Raw genomic sequence first — 16,340 nt, forward strand, 5'->3', positions numbered from 1 at the left:
TCTCCTTTTGTTTTTGCTTCATCTAATAAAGTAACCATTTGTAACTATAAATAAAATATTATAATTCACCATATATTTATAATGAATAAAACAATAGACATTTTAAAATCACTTGTAAAGTCTTTCAATGTTCCATGTTAACTAGCAAGAAAATTTAATCTATTTCGTAAATATACAGATATCATGAGTTGTATTATGCTTACGACAGTCAACAGCGCCGATTTCTCTGTAAATTTTGGGAGAGCATTCATAAAAAATACATACAACAATACATGTAACAATAAAAAATTCATATGAAAATACATATTCATAAAAATACATGAGGCCCACATGACCTGGGGGGACGGGCCCCCGGCCCCCCATGATCGGCGCCCTTGACGCTTCGTGTCTACATCTGTTGACAGTGTGCGATTTACAAAGGAGTTGAGGGGGGAAATCCCCTTTGCTAATACTGGATGTTGCTATAACGAAAGCAGATTTCCCCCTCATTCCCCTTGTAATTCTCACACTGTCAACAGATGTAGACACGAAGCTTTAAGAACATTTTTTACACAACGACTGCAGTAACAATAATATTTACGAAAGAGATTAAATTTTGTTCCTAGTTAACAGGAACATCAAAAGAATTTACAAGTGATTGAAAATTTCTATTGCTTTATTCATTATAAACATATGGTGAATTAATATTTTACTTATAGTTACAAATGCCTACTTTATTGGTTGAAGCAAAAACCAAGAAAAATAGTTTGTGTCCAACGAGAATCGAACCCGGGACCCTTTGCACTTGAGTCGCTGATTCTTCTCACTCTGCCATGCCGTCAGTTGACAAATTTGCGCGTCGTACGTTATATGCGTGTAGTAGAAAACTTTAAGACGGGTTTTCTCCGTCATTTTTGGCCATTGGGCTCTCCCAGTTTGTAATATTAACTCTTTAAACGTGCACTACCACCTCGCAAAAGATGGTCCCGAAGTTCACTTACCAAAGTGAGCCTTCTCCTTGTGAGTACCGTAGTGCATATTACATATTCTTAATCTACTAGTCATGCTAGTAGATTAGTCTACTAGTCATGCACTTTGATATATAAGACACATGAATCAAGTTGTTCTATACATAGGGGTGGGATCACTGGCATTCCGGGCAAGGAATTTAAACTTGTTTTCGAATATACTTGATAAACTCTTTCAGGAAATATAAAGGTTATCCTCAGATTCAAGGTTCAACTTTGGGGTCATCCTTGGTATACTATTGCAGTGGTTCCTAACCTTTTTTGTTTTACGACACACTTTATTGAACACCAAGAATATCACGACACACTTCTTTCATTTGTGGTGTATTAATAATAATTCAGATAATAATAGTGTAATACTATAGGTAATACTATAAGTAGAGACTCTTTGTAATACTTACTGAAAAATCCTGCTGCTGCTGCTCCTGCTCCTGCTGCTGCTGCTTCTGCTCCTGCTGCTGCTGCTTCTGCTGATGCTGATGCTACTAGCTGTTTTGACTGGTCTGAAAATTGATTCAACTTAATCATTAAAGGCTTCATGATTTTTAATTTCTACAATTTCTTGACATAGGCTATGAAACTGCGCGACACATCGGTTGGGAACTACTACCCTATTGCATTCTGATTAGTGGACTGAAGTTTCTTTCGTACTTCAATATGGGCGAAAAGGAGTTAGTTCCGTATGTACCTTTCAATCTTATCGTCTGCTAAAGGTACTAGAGATGCTTTATTAATTAATTAATTAATTTTATTTATTAAAGATAACAAGGAATCCCTTAGGAAGAGAACTAATGATTGGCGTTTTCACCAATTTGAACCAAACAAAAAAATTCGTTTCCCTGATCGAGATAGGAAGTACGGTATAATTTTAAAAATTTGCTTCAAATAGAAGTACTCCCGTTGTTGCCTCAAGGCCTTAAAGTTTATTTTATATTAATGGAATAGCTTGTTTGATTAAATTTTTTGTTTATAGTCAACAGTACAACTAATATTGAAACCAAAACAAGTTCATCCTTTGGTCATGGTAGATTTGCTTGAAAAATTAAAACATATTGTATCATTTTATGGCTATAAAGAAATTTAATCACACTATTACTATACTCATTCACATATCTTAATAATGACATATTTTTGAAGAAAAAAAAATAAAATTACTTCAGTTGCTCAGTACATTTGTAAAATTAAAGCGTTCATGACAAGTAATGTTGTGTCGGCTCAAATCGGATGCCTACAAGTGGTATCTTCAGTTTGGGAAATAACCAAAAGTCACACGGAGCCATGTCGGGTGAGTAGGGAGCCCGTGGACACATAGGAATGTTCTGTTTGGCAATGAAAGCCTGAATCAAATTTCGCGGACACTTTTCTCATGTCCAAATTCTAGTTCAAAATTGAATGTAGCGATCCGATTGAATGATTTCTGCGTAAGTATCGCCAAGGTTGATACAATATCTTATATATATATATATATATATATATATATATATATATATATATATATATACAGGGCCGGATCCAGAATTGTCTAAGGGGGTGCACTAATAACTACCAAACTAACCAATGATACTGAAACTCTTCAAAGTGACATGTGATAATGTTCTTTACCCCTGACAACACTGGTACGTAGAACGGAGTTTCTTCAACCGTTAGAAAATCGACTTAAACTATTGATTTTGCAAAGCTCTGCTTTTTAAAGTCCCAAACGGAAACATGATGGCAGAAAGTTTCGGAAAGTGTTGGTATTTTCACTGCTAGCTTCTCGTTTTAGATAGTGTATATTTACAACGAAGGGGGGGGGGTGCACGTGCACCTTTGCACCACTACCCCTAAATCCGACACTGTATATATGATATCGTAGGCCTGTGATCCAGTTCCTTTGAAGGCGAGATAGTGTTCTTATAAAATTAGTAGTAGAAGCGACAGTATCGTTAGCGACAGGAAGTGTTATATGTCCTATGATCGGCCGATTCATTTAAATTGAGATGATGGAAGATGATATGATTCCCTCAGTAAAATATGTTTGCCTCTGCGATTATTAACGTCCGAACAACCTTGCTATGAAAAGTGTAACACTTTTAGTCAAATATAGTTTTAGCCAGTAACACTTTTAGTCAAATATAGTTTCCCTCTATTGTGAGTGCAAATAAAATTTATCTTAATTTTGAGTTAGATGTGACATAAAACATATCAAATAACTTAACGAAACGACAGGGATATTTCCATGAAAAGTATATTCATATGTAATAATTAATTATTGAAAATCCAATTGTAATATTCCCTTTCTTCAAAAACTCTGCTTTCTGTACTTAATTTAATTCAAATCTAATTACCCATTAAGCAAAGCAATATATTTTATTTTGGAAAACTTAAATGTGTAGTAGTTTCGCCAACTAGTAACGGAAATTTTTCATAGTACATTTTGATAAGTTTTAAATCACACTATTGTGAAACAAATTAAAGAAAAGAGAATCTTATCTTCTTCCATTATCTTAGTATGAACGAATCGGTAACTCATAGGCCAGTTAACAGATCGAATCGGTCGCTCATAAGAAAGTTAACAGATTCTGTCGTACATAAGACTATCGCAAGTAGGACGACACCGTGGTTATACACCCTATTGTAAGGGTTTATCTTTTATATTGGATTGTGCACCCGACAACCAATCCGGATTGAAGCTCCTGTCGTGGTTGAAAGACCACATTAAGAGTCTGATATACTAAAAATAATCTAAAATTTTCCATTTTTCTTTTGCTTACTTTTCATATGAAATGTAACCTACCACAAGGTTTCTTTTTAAGGCAAAGGAAACAAATCTATCTGTTCGAAGCCTTAACCACTGGTAGTACCTAGCTCAGCCTATTTCTTAACTTCAATTCCATTTTTACTTTGTGCTTACCTTCACGGACCCCGTGAGACATATCAAGAACTGTGTTATAATCGTTTTACAGTCTGAATATTATATTCCAAGTTAATATAATAATAATTATTTATATGTTATTGTGTCGTTTGTAAATAAAATAAAATAAGAATAGAATATTGAATATTTTGTACTTCAAAATATTTAGGGGGCGCGCCCCCCTCGTCCCCCCGCCAGAGACGCCCATGGCCTTAACTGTTATTGCAAGCAGAGGAATATAGTGAAGATTATTTTCGTCCTTTAGTTTAAGCCGAGAGCGGGTACATTTGCTTTCTGTTCTTAAATGTTATTAACTACTGATAAGCATTTTGAAGATTATCTTCGTACATTCTTTCCAGGCAAAAAGAAACATATCCATCTCTTCGAAGCCTTAACTGTAATTGCGAGCAGAAAAGGCAATGAAAATTATTTTCATACTTTAGTTTGAGGCGAAAGTCGGTTTGTTACCTTTTCAATTTTTAATGTTATTTAGTACTGATAAAGAATTTTATGTCGTTTGGTTTAAGGAAAACGTGAGCGAGTTCTATCGGTACCCTTTACTGATGTTGCATCCTAAACAGTCGTTCTTCAGTTTTGGGTGAAACGGAGTCAGTTCCCTCTATAACTTTAAGCACAGGCGGCGATTACGGAGGGGATTAAGGGGAGCCGTTGCCCCCACTCTTTGAAGTGGCTCCTTAATGGATATACAGGGTGGCCCAAAAATAGGTATACACCCCTGCATTGATCAAGTATAACATTCTAGCTTATCTGTTTATTTGCTTCGGCTGTTCCGGGCTTAAGATATAAGTAAAAAATACATTAAGAACAAATAATAAAGAAACTAAGTCTAAATGATTGATAGCAAAAAAAAAAAAAAGATATAAAAAGCAATGAATTGGTCACTACGGGAATGTATACCTACTTTTGTGTCACACAGTAGTTTCATTTGGAAATGTAAAATTTTTGAATGTATTGCTGGTTCATAGAAAATAAATGGTGGCATATAATATCTACCGTTACGTGAGTACGTATTGGTTGCCTTCCCGTGGAGATAGGAAAGCTAAAGGAATTGCGTAAGTATTTCTTTAAATATAGCATATGCTTGTAGTATTTACTGTCCTTCATTTTCTGAAAGTAATAACATTTAAATATAAAATTCATTTAATAGCGTAAGTGAAATTAAAAATATAAGTTGTTCATTAATCCCCAGTTTCAATATAACTTTTGCAAAACATCCCTCTTTATTCATTGCTATGTACAATATTACCTTTCTATTTATTTGTTTTCCAAATTTGTTATTAAATAATCTAAACACACAATTTTCCAGACAGAACTTTAAGATGTTTATGAGCAAGGAATCAAATCTCTTCTTACACCTTTGTTGTTTAAAAGTACAAAAGGCTAGTACCTACTTGCATTGTTCTTGTCAATTTACTTAATAAAATCTGAAATACGATATACGGTATTTTAACTGAAAACGATATTATCCTATTAGTTATACAACCTTTCGTCACACAAAGGGTTAGAAACTACCACTAAAATCTAACATTAATACACAAATATTCAGATCATGTTTTGCCCCCACTTTTAACGTCCAAACGCCGCTAGTGGCTTTAAATGTTATCTTATTGCAGTAGTTCCTAACCTTTTTTGTTTTACGACACAGTTTATTGAATGCAAACGGTAAATAACGACATCCCTGTTTCATTTATATTAATAATAATATAATAATTATTATTATACTAATAATAATAAAGATTAAATAGTGTAAAACTATAGGTTTTTATGAAGTAGTGACTCTCTGAAGTACTTACTGAAATATCCTCTTGCTGCTGCTGCTTCTGATGCCACTGGATCTGTTGACTGGTACTGTCCGTCTGAAAATTGATTTTAACTTAATCATTAAATGCTTCGTGAGCTTTAAATTCTAAAATGTCTTGACATAGCTTTTGAAACGGCGCGACACATCAATTTAGAAATATTCTATGGCATTCTGTTAAGTGGACTCAATTTTATTTTCGTACTTTTATAGGAGCGATAGGGAGTCAGTCAAAGGTAACAAGGAGCCACTTACGAAGAGAACTAATTATTAGAGTTTCCACCAATTTGAACCAAACAAAAACTTCATTTCTCTGGACGAGATAAGAAGTAGGGCATAATTTGAAAAAGTGCTTAAAATAGAACTGCTTCCATTGTTCCTTCAAGGCGTCCAATTTTATTTTATAATACAACCTCTGATGATAAATTTCGGTAAATGATCCCGTAAGAAAAAATTGATACAATATGAATGAAACTTACCTTACTGTCCTTCGAAGTAGTCCCCTCACGCAGCTATGCACTTGCTGAGCACGGCTGCCCATGTCCTGGAAACTTTTTGAGAAGTCTTCTTTCGGGATGGTACTCAAAAGCCTCGTGAAGTTTGGTTGGATGTCTGTCAAATCTCTTTCCTTTCAACGCGAGTTTGAGGCGTGACAACAGGAAGAAGTGAGGATTGAGATCTGGTGAGTATGGAGGATAGTCAATTTGCACCACCCTATTTTGGGCCAGGAATGGTCTGATGATATTGGATGTATGAAGGCGAGCATGGTCGTGAACCAGAATCCATGAACCTTGCTCTGAGTACTGGGGTCGTACTCTTTGTACAAGTTTCATAAAATATCTCAAAATTTCAACTTAGACCTTTTTCCGAGAATGCCAGTCATGCAAGAGAATGCCAGTCCATGCTATTGCATTTTGTTTCCAAATCGTGCCTCACACATCAGGATTCATCCATAGCAACAATACTGTTCAAGAAATTTGGATTTTTATCCGCAATAGTGATAAGATACTTTGAGGCAAGAACACGTGAGTGCTTCTGGACATCCGTCAAGTAATGTGGTACGAGTCGACAACACGCTTTCCTTTTCCCCTAAGTCGTTGGTGAGGATAGGTCTCGCAGATTCACGGCTGATGTTGAATTCCTCAGCAATCATTCGCATAGTTAACCGGCGATCGTTCGTGATTAATGTCATCACCTTTTCAATGTTTTCGTCTGTGCGAGAGCTTGGCGGCCTTCCGCTACGGGTGTTATCAGAAACACTATCCGGACCTTCTCGAAAATGATCGAATCACTCGTAAATACACTTCAAGGACTCTGCTTGATCTTCATAAACCTGTACCAGCATATCATGGGTATCTTTCGGTGTCTTGCCAAGCTTAAAACAAAACTTCAAATTGTTCCCTTGTTTGTTCATTTTACTGTTATCAGTTTGGAATCGGAAACACTAACACTCACTTGGTGTAACGCGTCTCACACAAACCACAGGTTGACTCACAACTGAACAAAGATTGGTCCACAATGGCGGTACATGTCGCTACTCGTGCGCAGTGTTTCGTTGCGCCAGTGTTACCAGGTCGAACACGGTGACTTCATTCACCGAACTTTATTGTAAGAGGTTGTATTAATGGAGTCACATGTTTGATTAAATTTTGTGTTTATAGTCAACAGTACAACTAATATTGAAACCAAAACAAGTTCATCCTTTGGTCATTGTAGATTTGCTTGAAAAAATCAAAACTTATTGTATCACTTTATGATTATAAAGAAATCTAATCACACTATTACTATACTCATTCACATACCTTAATAATGACATATTTTTGAAAAAAAAAAAATACTTCAGTTGTTCAACACATATGTAAAATCAAAGCGTTCATGACAAATAATGATGTGTTGGCTAAAATCGGATACCTTCTAGTGGTATTTTCAGTTTGGGAAATAACCAAAAGTCACACGGAGCCATGTCGGGTGAGTAAGGAGACCATGGACACATAGGAATGTTCTGTTTGGCAATGAAAACCTTAATCAAATTTCGCGGACACTCTCCTCATGTCCAAATTCTCGTTCAAAATTGAATTACCGATCTGATTGAATGGTTTCTGCTTAACTATCGCTAAGCTTGATGCAATATATATATATATATATATATATATATATATATATATATATATATGAGATACCGTAGGCCTGTGATCCAGTTCTTTTGAAAATGACATAGTGTGGTTATAGAATTAGTCCTAGAAGCGACAGTACCGTTAACTACAGAAACTGTTATATGTCCTATGATCGGCCGATTCATTTACATTGATCGAGCCCAGCCCCCTCCAAGTGAACTTTGTGGTGGACAAACACCGTGTGCGTGGGTTTTCTCGGGGTTCTCCCGTTTCCTCCCACTTTCTTCATTCCACCATTTCATTCATTACTCATAATCACCGTCCCCTTTAGCCTAACCGGCATAATTGTGGGACCTAAAACTCAAAGATTTCATTTTTTTTTACATTGAGATGATGGAAGATGATATGACTCCCTCTAGTAAAATATGTTTGCCTCTGGGATTATTAACTTCCGAACAACCTTGCTATGAAAATGTACGTGCCAGTAATACTGTTAGTCAAATATATTTTCCCTCTACTGTAAGTGCAAATAAAACTTATCTTAATTTAGAGTTAGATTTGACATAAGACATTTCAAATAACTTAACGAAACAACAGGGATATTTCCATGAAAAGTATATTCCTATGTAATAATTAATTATTGAAAATCCAATTGTAATATCCCCTTTCTTCAAGAACTCTGTATTCTATACTTAATTTAATTCGACTCTAATTACCCACTAAGCAAAGCAATATATTTTATTTTGAAAAACTTAAACATGTAGCAGTTTCGCCAACTAGTAACGTAAATTTTCCATAGTACATTTTGTTAAGTTTTAAATCACACTATTGTGGAACAAGTTGAAGAAGAGAGAACCTTATCTTCTTCCATTATCTTAGTATGAACGAATCGGTAACTCATAGGCTAGTTAACAGATCGAATCGGTCGCTCATAGGACAGTTAGCAGTTCCTGTCGAACATAAGACTATCGTAAGTAGGACGACACCGTGGTTATACACCCTATTGTACGTTTATCTTTTATAATGGATTGTGCAGCCGACAACCAATCCGGATTGAAGCTCCTGTCGTGGTTGAAAGACCACTTTAAGAGCTTGATATATTAAAAATAATACAAAATTTACCATATTTCTTTTGCTTATTTTTCATGTGAAATGTAACTTACCACAAGGCTTTCTTTTAAGGCAAAGGAAACAGATCTATCTGTTTCAAGCCTTAACTGTTATTGCAAGTAGAGAAACTTTGTGAAGATTGTTTTCGTCCTTTAGTTTAAGCCGAAAGTGAGTTTGTTTCCTTTTCAATTTTTAATGTTATTAAGTACCGATAAAGAATTTTACGTCGTTTGCTTTGAGGCAAACGTGAATCAGTTCTACCAGTAGCCTGTAGTGATGTTGCATTCTGAACATTTGTCCTCTAGTTTTAGGTGAAACGGTGTCAGTTCTCTCTATACCTCTAACCAGGGGCGTCGATTAGGGAGAGGAGCAGTTGTTCCCACTTTTTTGAAGTGACCCCTTAATGTATGTAGTTTCATTTGGAAATGTAAAGTTTTTGTATGTATTACTAGTTCATAGAAAAAAATGGTGACATGCAATATTTGCCGTTGCATGAGTACATATTGGCTATTTGTCTTCCCGTGGAGTTAGGAAAGCTAAAGGAATTGCGTAAGTATTTCTTTAAATGTCGTAGCATATATTTGTAGTATTTACTGTCTTTCATTTTCTAAGAGTAATAAAATACATTTAATAGCATAAGTGAAATTAAAAATATAAGTTGTTCATTAATCCCCAGTTTCAATATAAGTTTTGCAAAACACCCCTTCTTATTTATTGCTATATATAATATTACCTTTCTATTTATTTGTTTTCCAAATTTGTTATTAAATAATCTAAACACACAATTTTCCAGACAGAACTTTAAGATGTTTATGAGCAAGGAATCAAATGTCTTCTTACACCTTTGTTGTTTAAAAGTACAAAAGGCTAGTACCTACTTGCATTGTTCTTGTCAATTTACTTAATAAAATCTGAAATACGATACTCGTATACGGTATTTTAACTGAAAACGATATTATCCTATTAGTTATACAACCTTTCGTCACACAAAGGGTTAGAAACAAATACTAAAATTAACATTGATACACAAATATTCAGATCATGTCTTGCCCCGCACTTTTAACGTCCAAACGCTGCCACTGGCTCTAAGTGTTATCTTATTGCAGTGGTTCCCAACCTTTTTTGTTTTACGACACACTATTGAATGCCCACTATATAACGACATCCCTGTTTCATTTATATTAATAATAATAATAATACGTATTATAATAGTGTAAAACTATAGGTTTTTATGAAGTAGTGACTCTCTGTAGTACTTACCGAAATATCCTCTTGCTGCTGCTGCTTCTGATGCCACTGGATCTGTTAACTGGTACTGTCCGTCTGAAAATCGATTTTAACTTAATCATTAAATGCTTCGTGATTTTTAAATTCTAAAATTTCTTGACATAGCTTTTGAAACTGCGTGACACATCAGTTTAGAACTATTCTGTGGCATTCTGATAAGTGGACTGAAGTTTATTTTCGTACTTTTTTAGGAGCGGTAGAGAGTCTGTCAAAGGCAACAAGGAGTCACTTACGAAGAGAACTAATTATTAATTTCCACCAATTTGAACAAAAAAAAAAAAAAAAAACGTTTCCATGAACGAGATATGAAATAGGGTATAATTTGGAAAACTACTTAAAATAGAACTGCTTCCATTGCTCCCTTAAGACTTCCAATTTTATTTTATATTAATGGAACAGCTTGTTTGATTAAATTTTTTGTATTTATAGTGCACAGTGTAACTCATACTAAATTAAATCAAGTTCATCTTTTGGTCATAATAGATTTGCTTAATAAATCAAAACTTCTATAGCATTTTATGCATGGGGGCCCAAAGAAAATTTTCGAGGGTGGCATCTCTCTGGCTGCTAAAATGTTTAGGATGCACATACGAGGTGTGTTCAAAACGTATCGAACCTTTAGTTGGTAAAAAACAGTTATTGATTTCGAAATCTAGAACACTATTCTCCTAAGAAAGTAGTCTCCTTGGTAATGCACATGCTGGGAGTTTTTAGGAAATCTGTGAACTACTTTTTAAATAACAGTTGTATTTAGTTTGTTATAAACAAAGTATATTTAAATACAGTTCTTAAAATTAAATAATAATGTTATTTAAAAAATAGCTTACAGGGTACTAAAACAACATGATACGTAATCAAATGCAGTTGAGTTCGTTCCTCTAGTCGCTGCCTTAACTTAGATTTTCGGGGAAATGTTATTCCGGCAACACTGCAGTTCCTTTGGTTGGCAACACTGAAAATTCTTCAGGCTCATATATTCTATTGTAGAATAACATTATCAATGATTGTGGTAAGTTGTATTCCACTATCTCCTTTCACTTATGAAAAACAAGCAAAAGAATAATGGTACATTTGAATTATTTTTTAGTATATCAGGTTCTTAATAACAAAAATATGTCCTTTATTATCTCGATGGGAATAAAACATAATAACGACTTAAAACATAGAAACACAGAACTCAATTCTTTATATACTTTTATTTAATAAATCTTGTATAGCAATTGAACACAATTAACCCTTAACTCACCAAGCCCAAATCGTCAGCGTTGTTTACCAAGCTGGGGTTTTCTGGGGACTCCAAGCACTATTTTAATTCCTCAACTTATTTTTTTGAATTCTTTTAACGAACGTATCATTGATCTAATTATGTAGCAGATATCCGAAAAAGATGCAGAACACACACAAAAATCGACATGGTTCTTATAGTTGCAACAGTGTCATCAAATCAACCTCTGGGGTCCCTAGAGGACCCCAGTTGGTGTGTTAAGGGTTAAAAATATAGATTCCCATAGGTAATACATATTCAATATTAAATATTCCTGAGTAGCTAACAATTATACTCAGGAATAATATGAGCATGTTAATATATGAAATACGCATTTATATAATATACTGTATGTAGTCGGTGTTTTCCCGAGCTGATCAATATCCTAATTCCCACTCATCACGAACCGGCGAATGTGTTTAAGTTCAGTTTTTTGTAGCTGTGTGTGTTGGAACGTCTTGCAGTTGATTCTGACAACGTCTAAAGCTTTCATTGTTTTTCCATAACTCGCAAGTAAGGGCGCCGATTTCTCGGAGAATTTGGGGGAGGGGGGCATTCAGATGCAGAAAGCATATATGAGGATTTTAAGACAAATTGCATTCAAATTATGCCAAATAATGTAAATTTACAAATACAATTAGGAGGCTCACATGAGCTTTGGGGGGGCCTCGCCCCCCAGATCGGCACCCTTACTCGCAAGCAGAGCCGTAGCTAGAGATTTCGGCGCCCGGGGCGAAGTAGAATTCGGCGCCCCTACACTCAACTTACCAATCATTATATCTATCTATCTATCTATATCTATATCTATATCTATCTATCTATCTATCTATCTATCTATCTATCTATCTATCTATCTATCTATCTATCTATCTATCTATATATATATATATATATATATATATATATATATATATATATATATATATATATATATATATATGCAAAACAGCTTTTGTTGTTATTGTTGTTATGCTATGTTGAATTTTTTTTAATTTTCTTGGAAAGACCATTGCAAAAACCAAACGCGATCATTATGTACCTTTTTCAAATAAGAGCTGTTTTCAAGAGTGTTATTTTGGACTTTTTTGTTAAACTTGTTAAAACTACCTTTGGTTACTACTATTACTACTAAAAGTTACTACTATTTACAACGTTTCGTACTAACGATAAGAAATGAAATTTCAATACATTTAGACTATGTTCTTTTAATCGTTCGAAATAGGTGACAGTATTAATTGCCAGTAATAATTGTAAGCTATTTAATTTTATTTTGTATGTGACGACATCAATAGTATTTTAATTTCGATCTTTTTACGGTAAAAAATATTTTGTGAAATGGAATGGAATGGTAATGGAAATTCAGAAGGAGCCTTCTTTGTGAATTTCTAAATATTGATCGATGGAGATGAAGAATATGTTCAATGTTTGTACTTAAAATCCAAAATATACTTTGGCTACTACATATGTCTGAAATTATAGTAATTATTTAGTACTTAATTTCTTAATGAATGAAAGTTCCGAATTTAAGGTACTTATTATTAATTAACATATTAAAATACACTAACACGTACATATAAAAAGAATGTGTGTATGTAGATAGATAAAAACATCACACAACTAAGCACGTATGCACAAAATAATATACTGCGATACAAAAAGTTTATGAAAAAATGAACCCAATAAATTCCTCCAAATTGGAAGCATTTGATATGTCAATGGAATTTTAAAATAAATCATAGGTAGTGACTAGTGTCTGAAAAAGTCGAACTTCGTTGGGATAAGTCCCTATTCTACAACTGCTTGAAGTTCGAAAATGTTATTGTTCCCCTTCGTTACCTTTATTTTTAATATTCCCGCGCAAACAGCAGCTTGAATGTCCCTTCACTCTTCTCACTTTCATACCTTCATTCTCACCATCGCACACTGGGCCCAAACCAGGCAATTCTCAGCAAAAACTCGAAAAATGAAGTAAAAGATTGACTTGATATGATTTGTTATAATGAAAGCTTAATAGTGTACACATAAGATAGTGTGCAGGAAAAGAAGTGATAGCAATTTACAATGAACTCATGGGACGTGTAAATGTGGTTATCCGCCGAAGCCGGAGAGGCGCTGCTTAGTGACAGAAGATAGGACTGACTTTGAATGCGACTATTCCTATATTGCGTGTAGATATTCAGTGGCTGGTAAACACGGTGACACGACCGATATGTATGTATCGTTTTGTATATTTAGAATGTTGATGTGATGTGTAGTCAATAGTCATATTTGCTATGATGCTAATATCATTATCATATCCCTATGATAATCTCCTACTTAATATCATATTTGGAAAATGCTGTGATACTGAAAGCATATAAACTATGGTCAAACGATAGAATGGCATTTTAGTAGAAAGTATGGCATAAAGTAGTAATTGCATGACTTGAGGCAAATTTGGACTTTGACCCCGACCTTTATGACGTGATAGGTCAAAGGTCAATGACCTTGGCCCGGGGTCAATGACCTAGGGGTACATAGGACCAGCCCCTCTAAATTTTGGCAGGGGTACCATGGCCCACCTCTAAATTTTGGCAAGGGTACATAGGACCACCCCCCTTAAATTTTGGAAATTGTCAAATCTAAAAATTTGGTATGGTAGCCTAGGACCACAGTATGTACCTCTATCCGTATTGGGGGTCTATGTCGTTCCCTTTCATGGGTAAAAAATTGCCAAAAAGTCAAATTTCGGGGGTTTTTGACCTAATTTATCCCCTTTGATGAAGTGTTATTACCCTATATGGTTATATGGGCGTATACAGGGGTCCATTCCCTTTCATAAGACATGGGTATATTAATGCACCCCTTGAAAAATTTGGGAGGGGTACCTTGGCCCACCCCTTAAATTTTGGAAATTGACCAATTTAAACATTGGGAATTATAGTACAGGACCCTAATATGTATTATGATAAATTTGGGTGGTCCACCTCGTTCCCTTCTAGGGGTACAAAATTGCCAAAAATATAAACGTAAGCAATACGTAGTACCACGTGTTTGGTTTTTGGTCGATTTTATCCCCTTTGATGAGGTGTTATTATCCTATATAGTTATATGGTTATGTATAGGGGTCCATTACCTTTCATAAGATATGGGTATATTTGTGCACTCCTTTAAAAATTTGGAAGGGGTACTTTGGCCCACCCCTTAAATTTTGGAAATTACCCAATTTAAACATTTGGTATTATAGTACCGGACCCTAACATGTATTATGATAAATTTGGGTGGTCCACCTCGTTCCCTTTTAGGGGTACAAAATTGTCAAAATATAAACGTAAGCAATACGTTGTACCACGTGTTTGGTCTTTTGGCCCAATTTATCCTCTTGGATGAGGTTCTATTACCTTATATGGTTATATGGTTATGTATAAGGGTCTATTCCCTATCATAAGACATAGGTACATTTGTGCACTCCTTTAAAAATTTGGGAGGGGTACTTTGGCCCACCCCTTAAATTTTAGAAATTGCTCATTTTATATATTTGGTATTATAGTACTGGACCCTAACATGTATTATGATAAATTTGGGTGGTCCACCTCGTTCCCTTTTAGGGGTACAAAATTGCCAAAATATAAACGTAAGCAATACGTTGTACCACGTGTTTGGTTTTGACCTAAGTTATCCCCTTGGATGAGGTCCTATTATCTTATATGGTTATATGGTTATGTATAGGGGTTTATTCCCTATCATAAGACATAGGTACATTTGTGCACTCCTTTTAAAATTTGTGAGGGGTACCTTGGCCCACCCCTTAAATTTTAGAAATTGCTCATTTTATATATTTGGTATTATAGTACTGGACCCTAACATGTATTATGATAAATTTGAGTGGTTCACCTCGTTCCCTTTTAGGGGTACGAAATTGCCAAATTTTAGTACAACCACGTGTTTGTTTTGGCTCAATTTATCCCCTTGGATGAGGTCCTATTACCTTATATGATTATATGGTTATGTATATTGTTCCATTCCCTATTATAAGACATGGGTATATTGATGCACCCCGGGAGGGGTACTTTGGCCCACCTTTTTATTTTGGAAATTGCCCAATTTAAACATTTGGTATAATAGTATAAGACCCTAATAGAGATTACTATAAATTTGGGTGGTCCATCTCGTTCCCTTTTATGGGTACGAAATTGCCAAATTTTAGTACAACCACGTGTTTCGTTTTTGACCTAATTTATTCACTTGGATGAGGTCCTATTACCTAATATGATTATATGGTCATGTATAGGGGTCCATTTTCTATCATAAGACATAGGTACATTGATGCACCCCGGGAGGGGTACCATAGCCAATCCCTTAAATTTTGGAAATTTTTCAATTTAAGCATTCGGTATCATAGTACATGACCTCAACATGTATCATGATAAATTTGGGTGGTGCACCTTGTTCCCTTTCATGAGTAAAAAAAAATGCCAAAATATAAACATAAGCAATATGTTGTATCACGTGTTTGGTTTTTGGCCCAATTTATCCCGTTTGATAAGGTCTTATTACCGTATATGGTCATATGGTCATGTATATAGGTTCATTTCCTATCATAAGACATGAGTACATTGATGCACCCTTTAAAAATTTGGGAGGGGTATCTTGACTCATCCACTCAGTTTTAGAAATTGTTTAATATAAGCATTTGATATCTTCGTACAGGTCTTCAATATGTACCACTATAAATTTGGATGGTCCACATCGTTCCCTTTCATGGGTAAAGAACTACCAAAAATCAAATTTCGGAGGTTATTGACTCCTATTTAGCACGTTATATGGTTTATTACCTTTATATGTTTATGTTCTCTTTTAAATTTGG

The 16,340-nt window shown here is 34.8% G+C and overlaps 1 protein-coding gene across 1 annotated transcript in view; it reads right to left on the minus strand.

The window, feature by feature from the left end:
• Positions 1–16,340, minus strand: part of LOC145667878 (pancreatic triacylglycerol lipase-like) — a 139,868-nt gene that overhangs the window by 102,933 nt on the left and 20,595 nt on the right. The window contains exons 3-5 of the mRNA XM_081735309.1: positions 10,204–10,266; positions 5,715–5,777; positions 1,409–1,510 (exon numbers count right to left, since the gene is read on the minus strand). Of these exons, the coding sequence (XP_081591435.1) occupies positions 1,409–1,510; positions 5,715–5,777; positions 10,204–10,266 (228 nt within the window). The remainder of the gene's footprint in view (positions 1–1,408; positions 1,511–5,714; positions 5,778–10,203; positions 10,267–16,340) is intronic.

The sequence above is a fragment of the Thermobia domestica genome, chromosome 13 (assembly GCF_964235325.1).
Source record: "Thermobia domestica chromosome 13, izTheDome1.hap1.1, whole genome shotgun sequence".
Classification (NCBI taxonomy): domain Eukaryota; kingdom Metazoa; phylum Arthropoda; class Insecta; order Zygentoma; family Lepismatidae; genus Thermobia; species Thermobia domestica.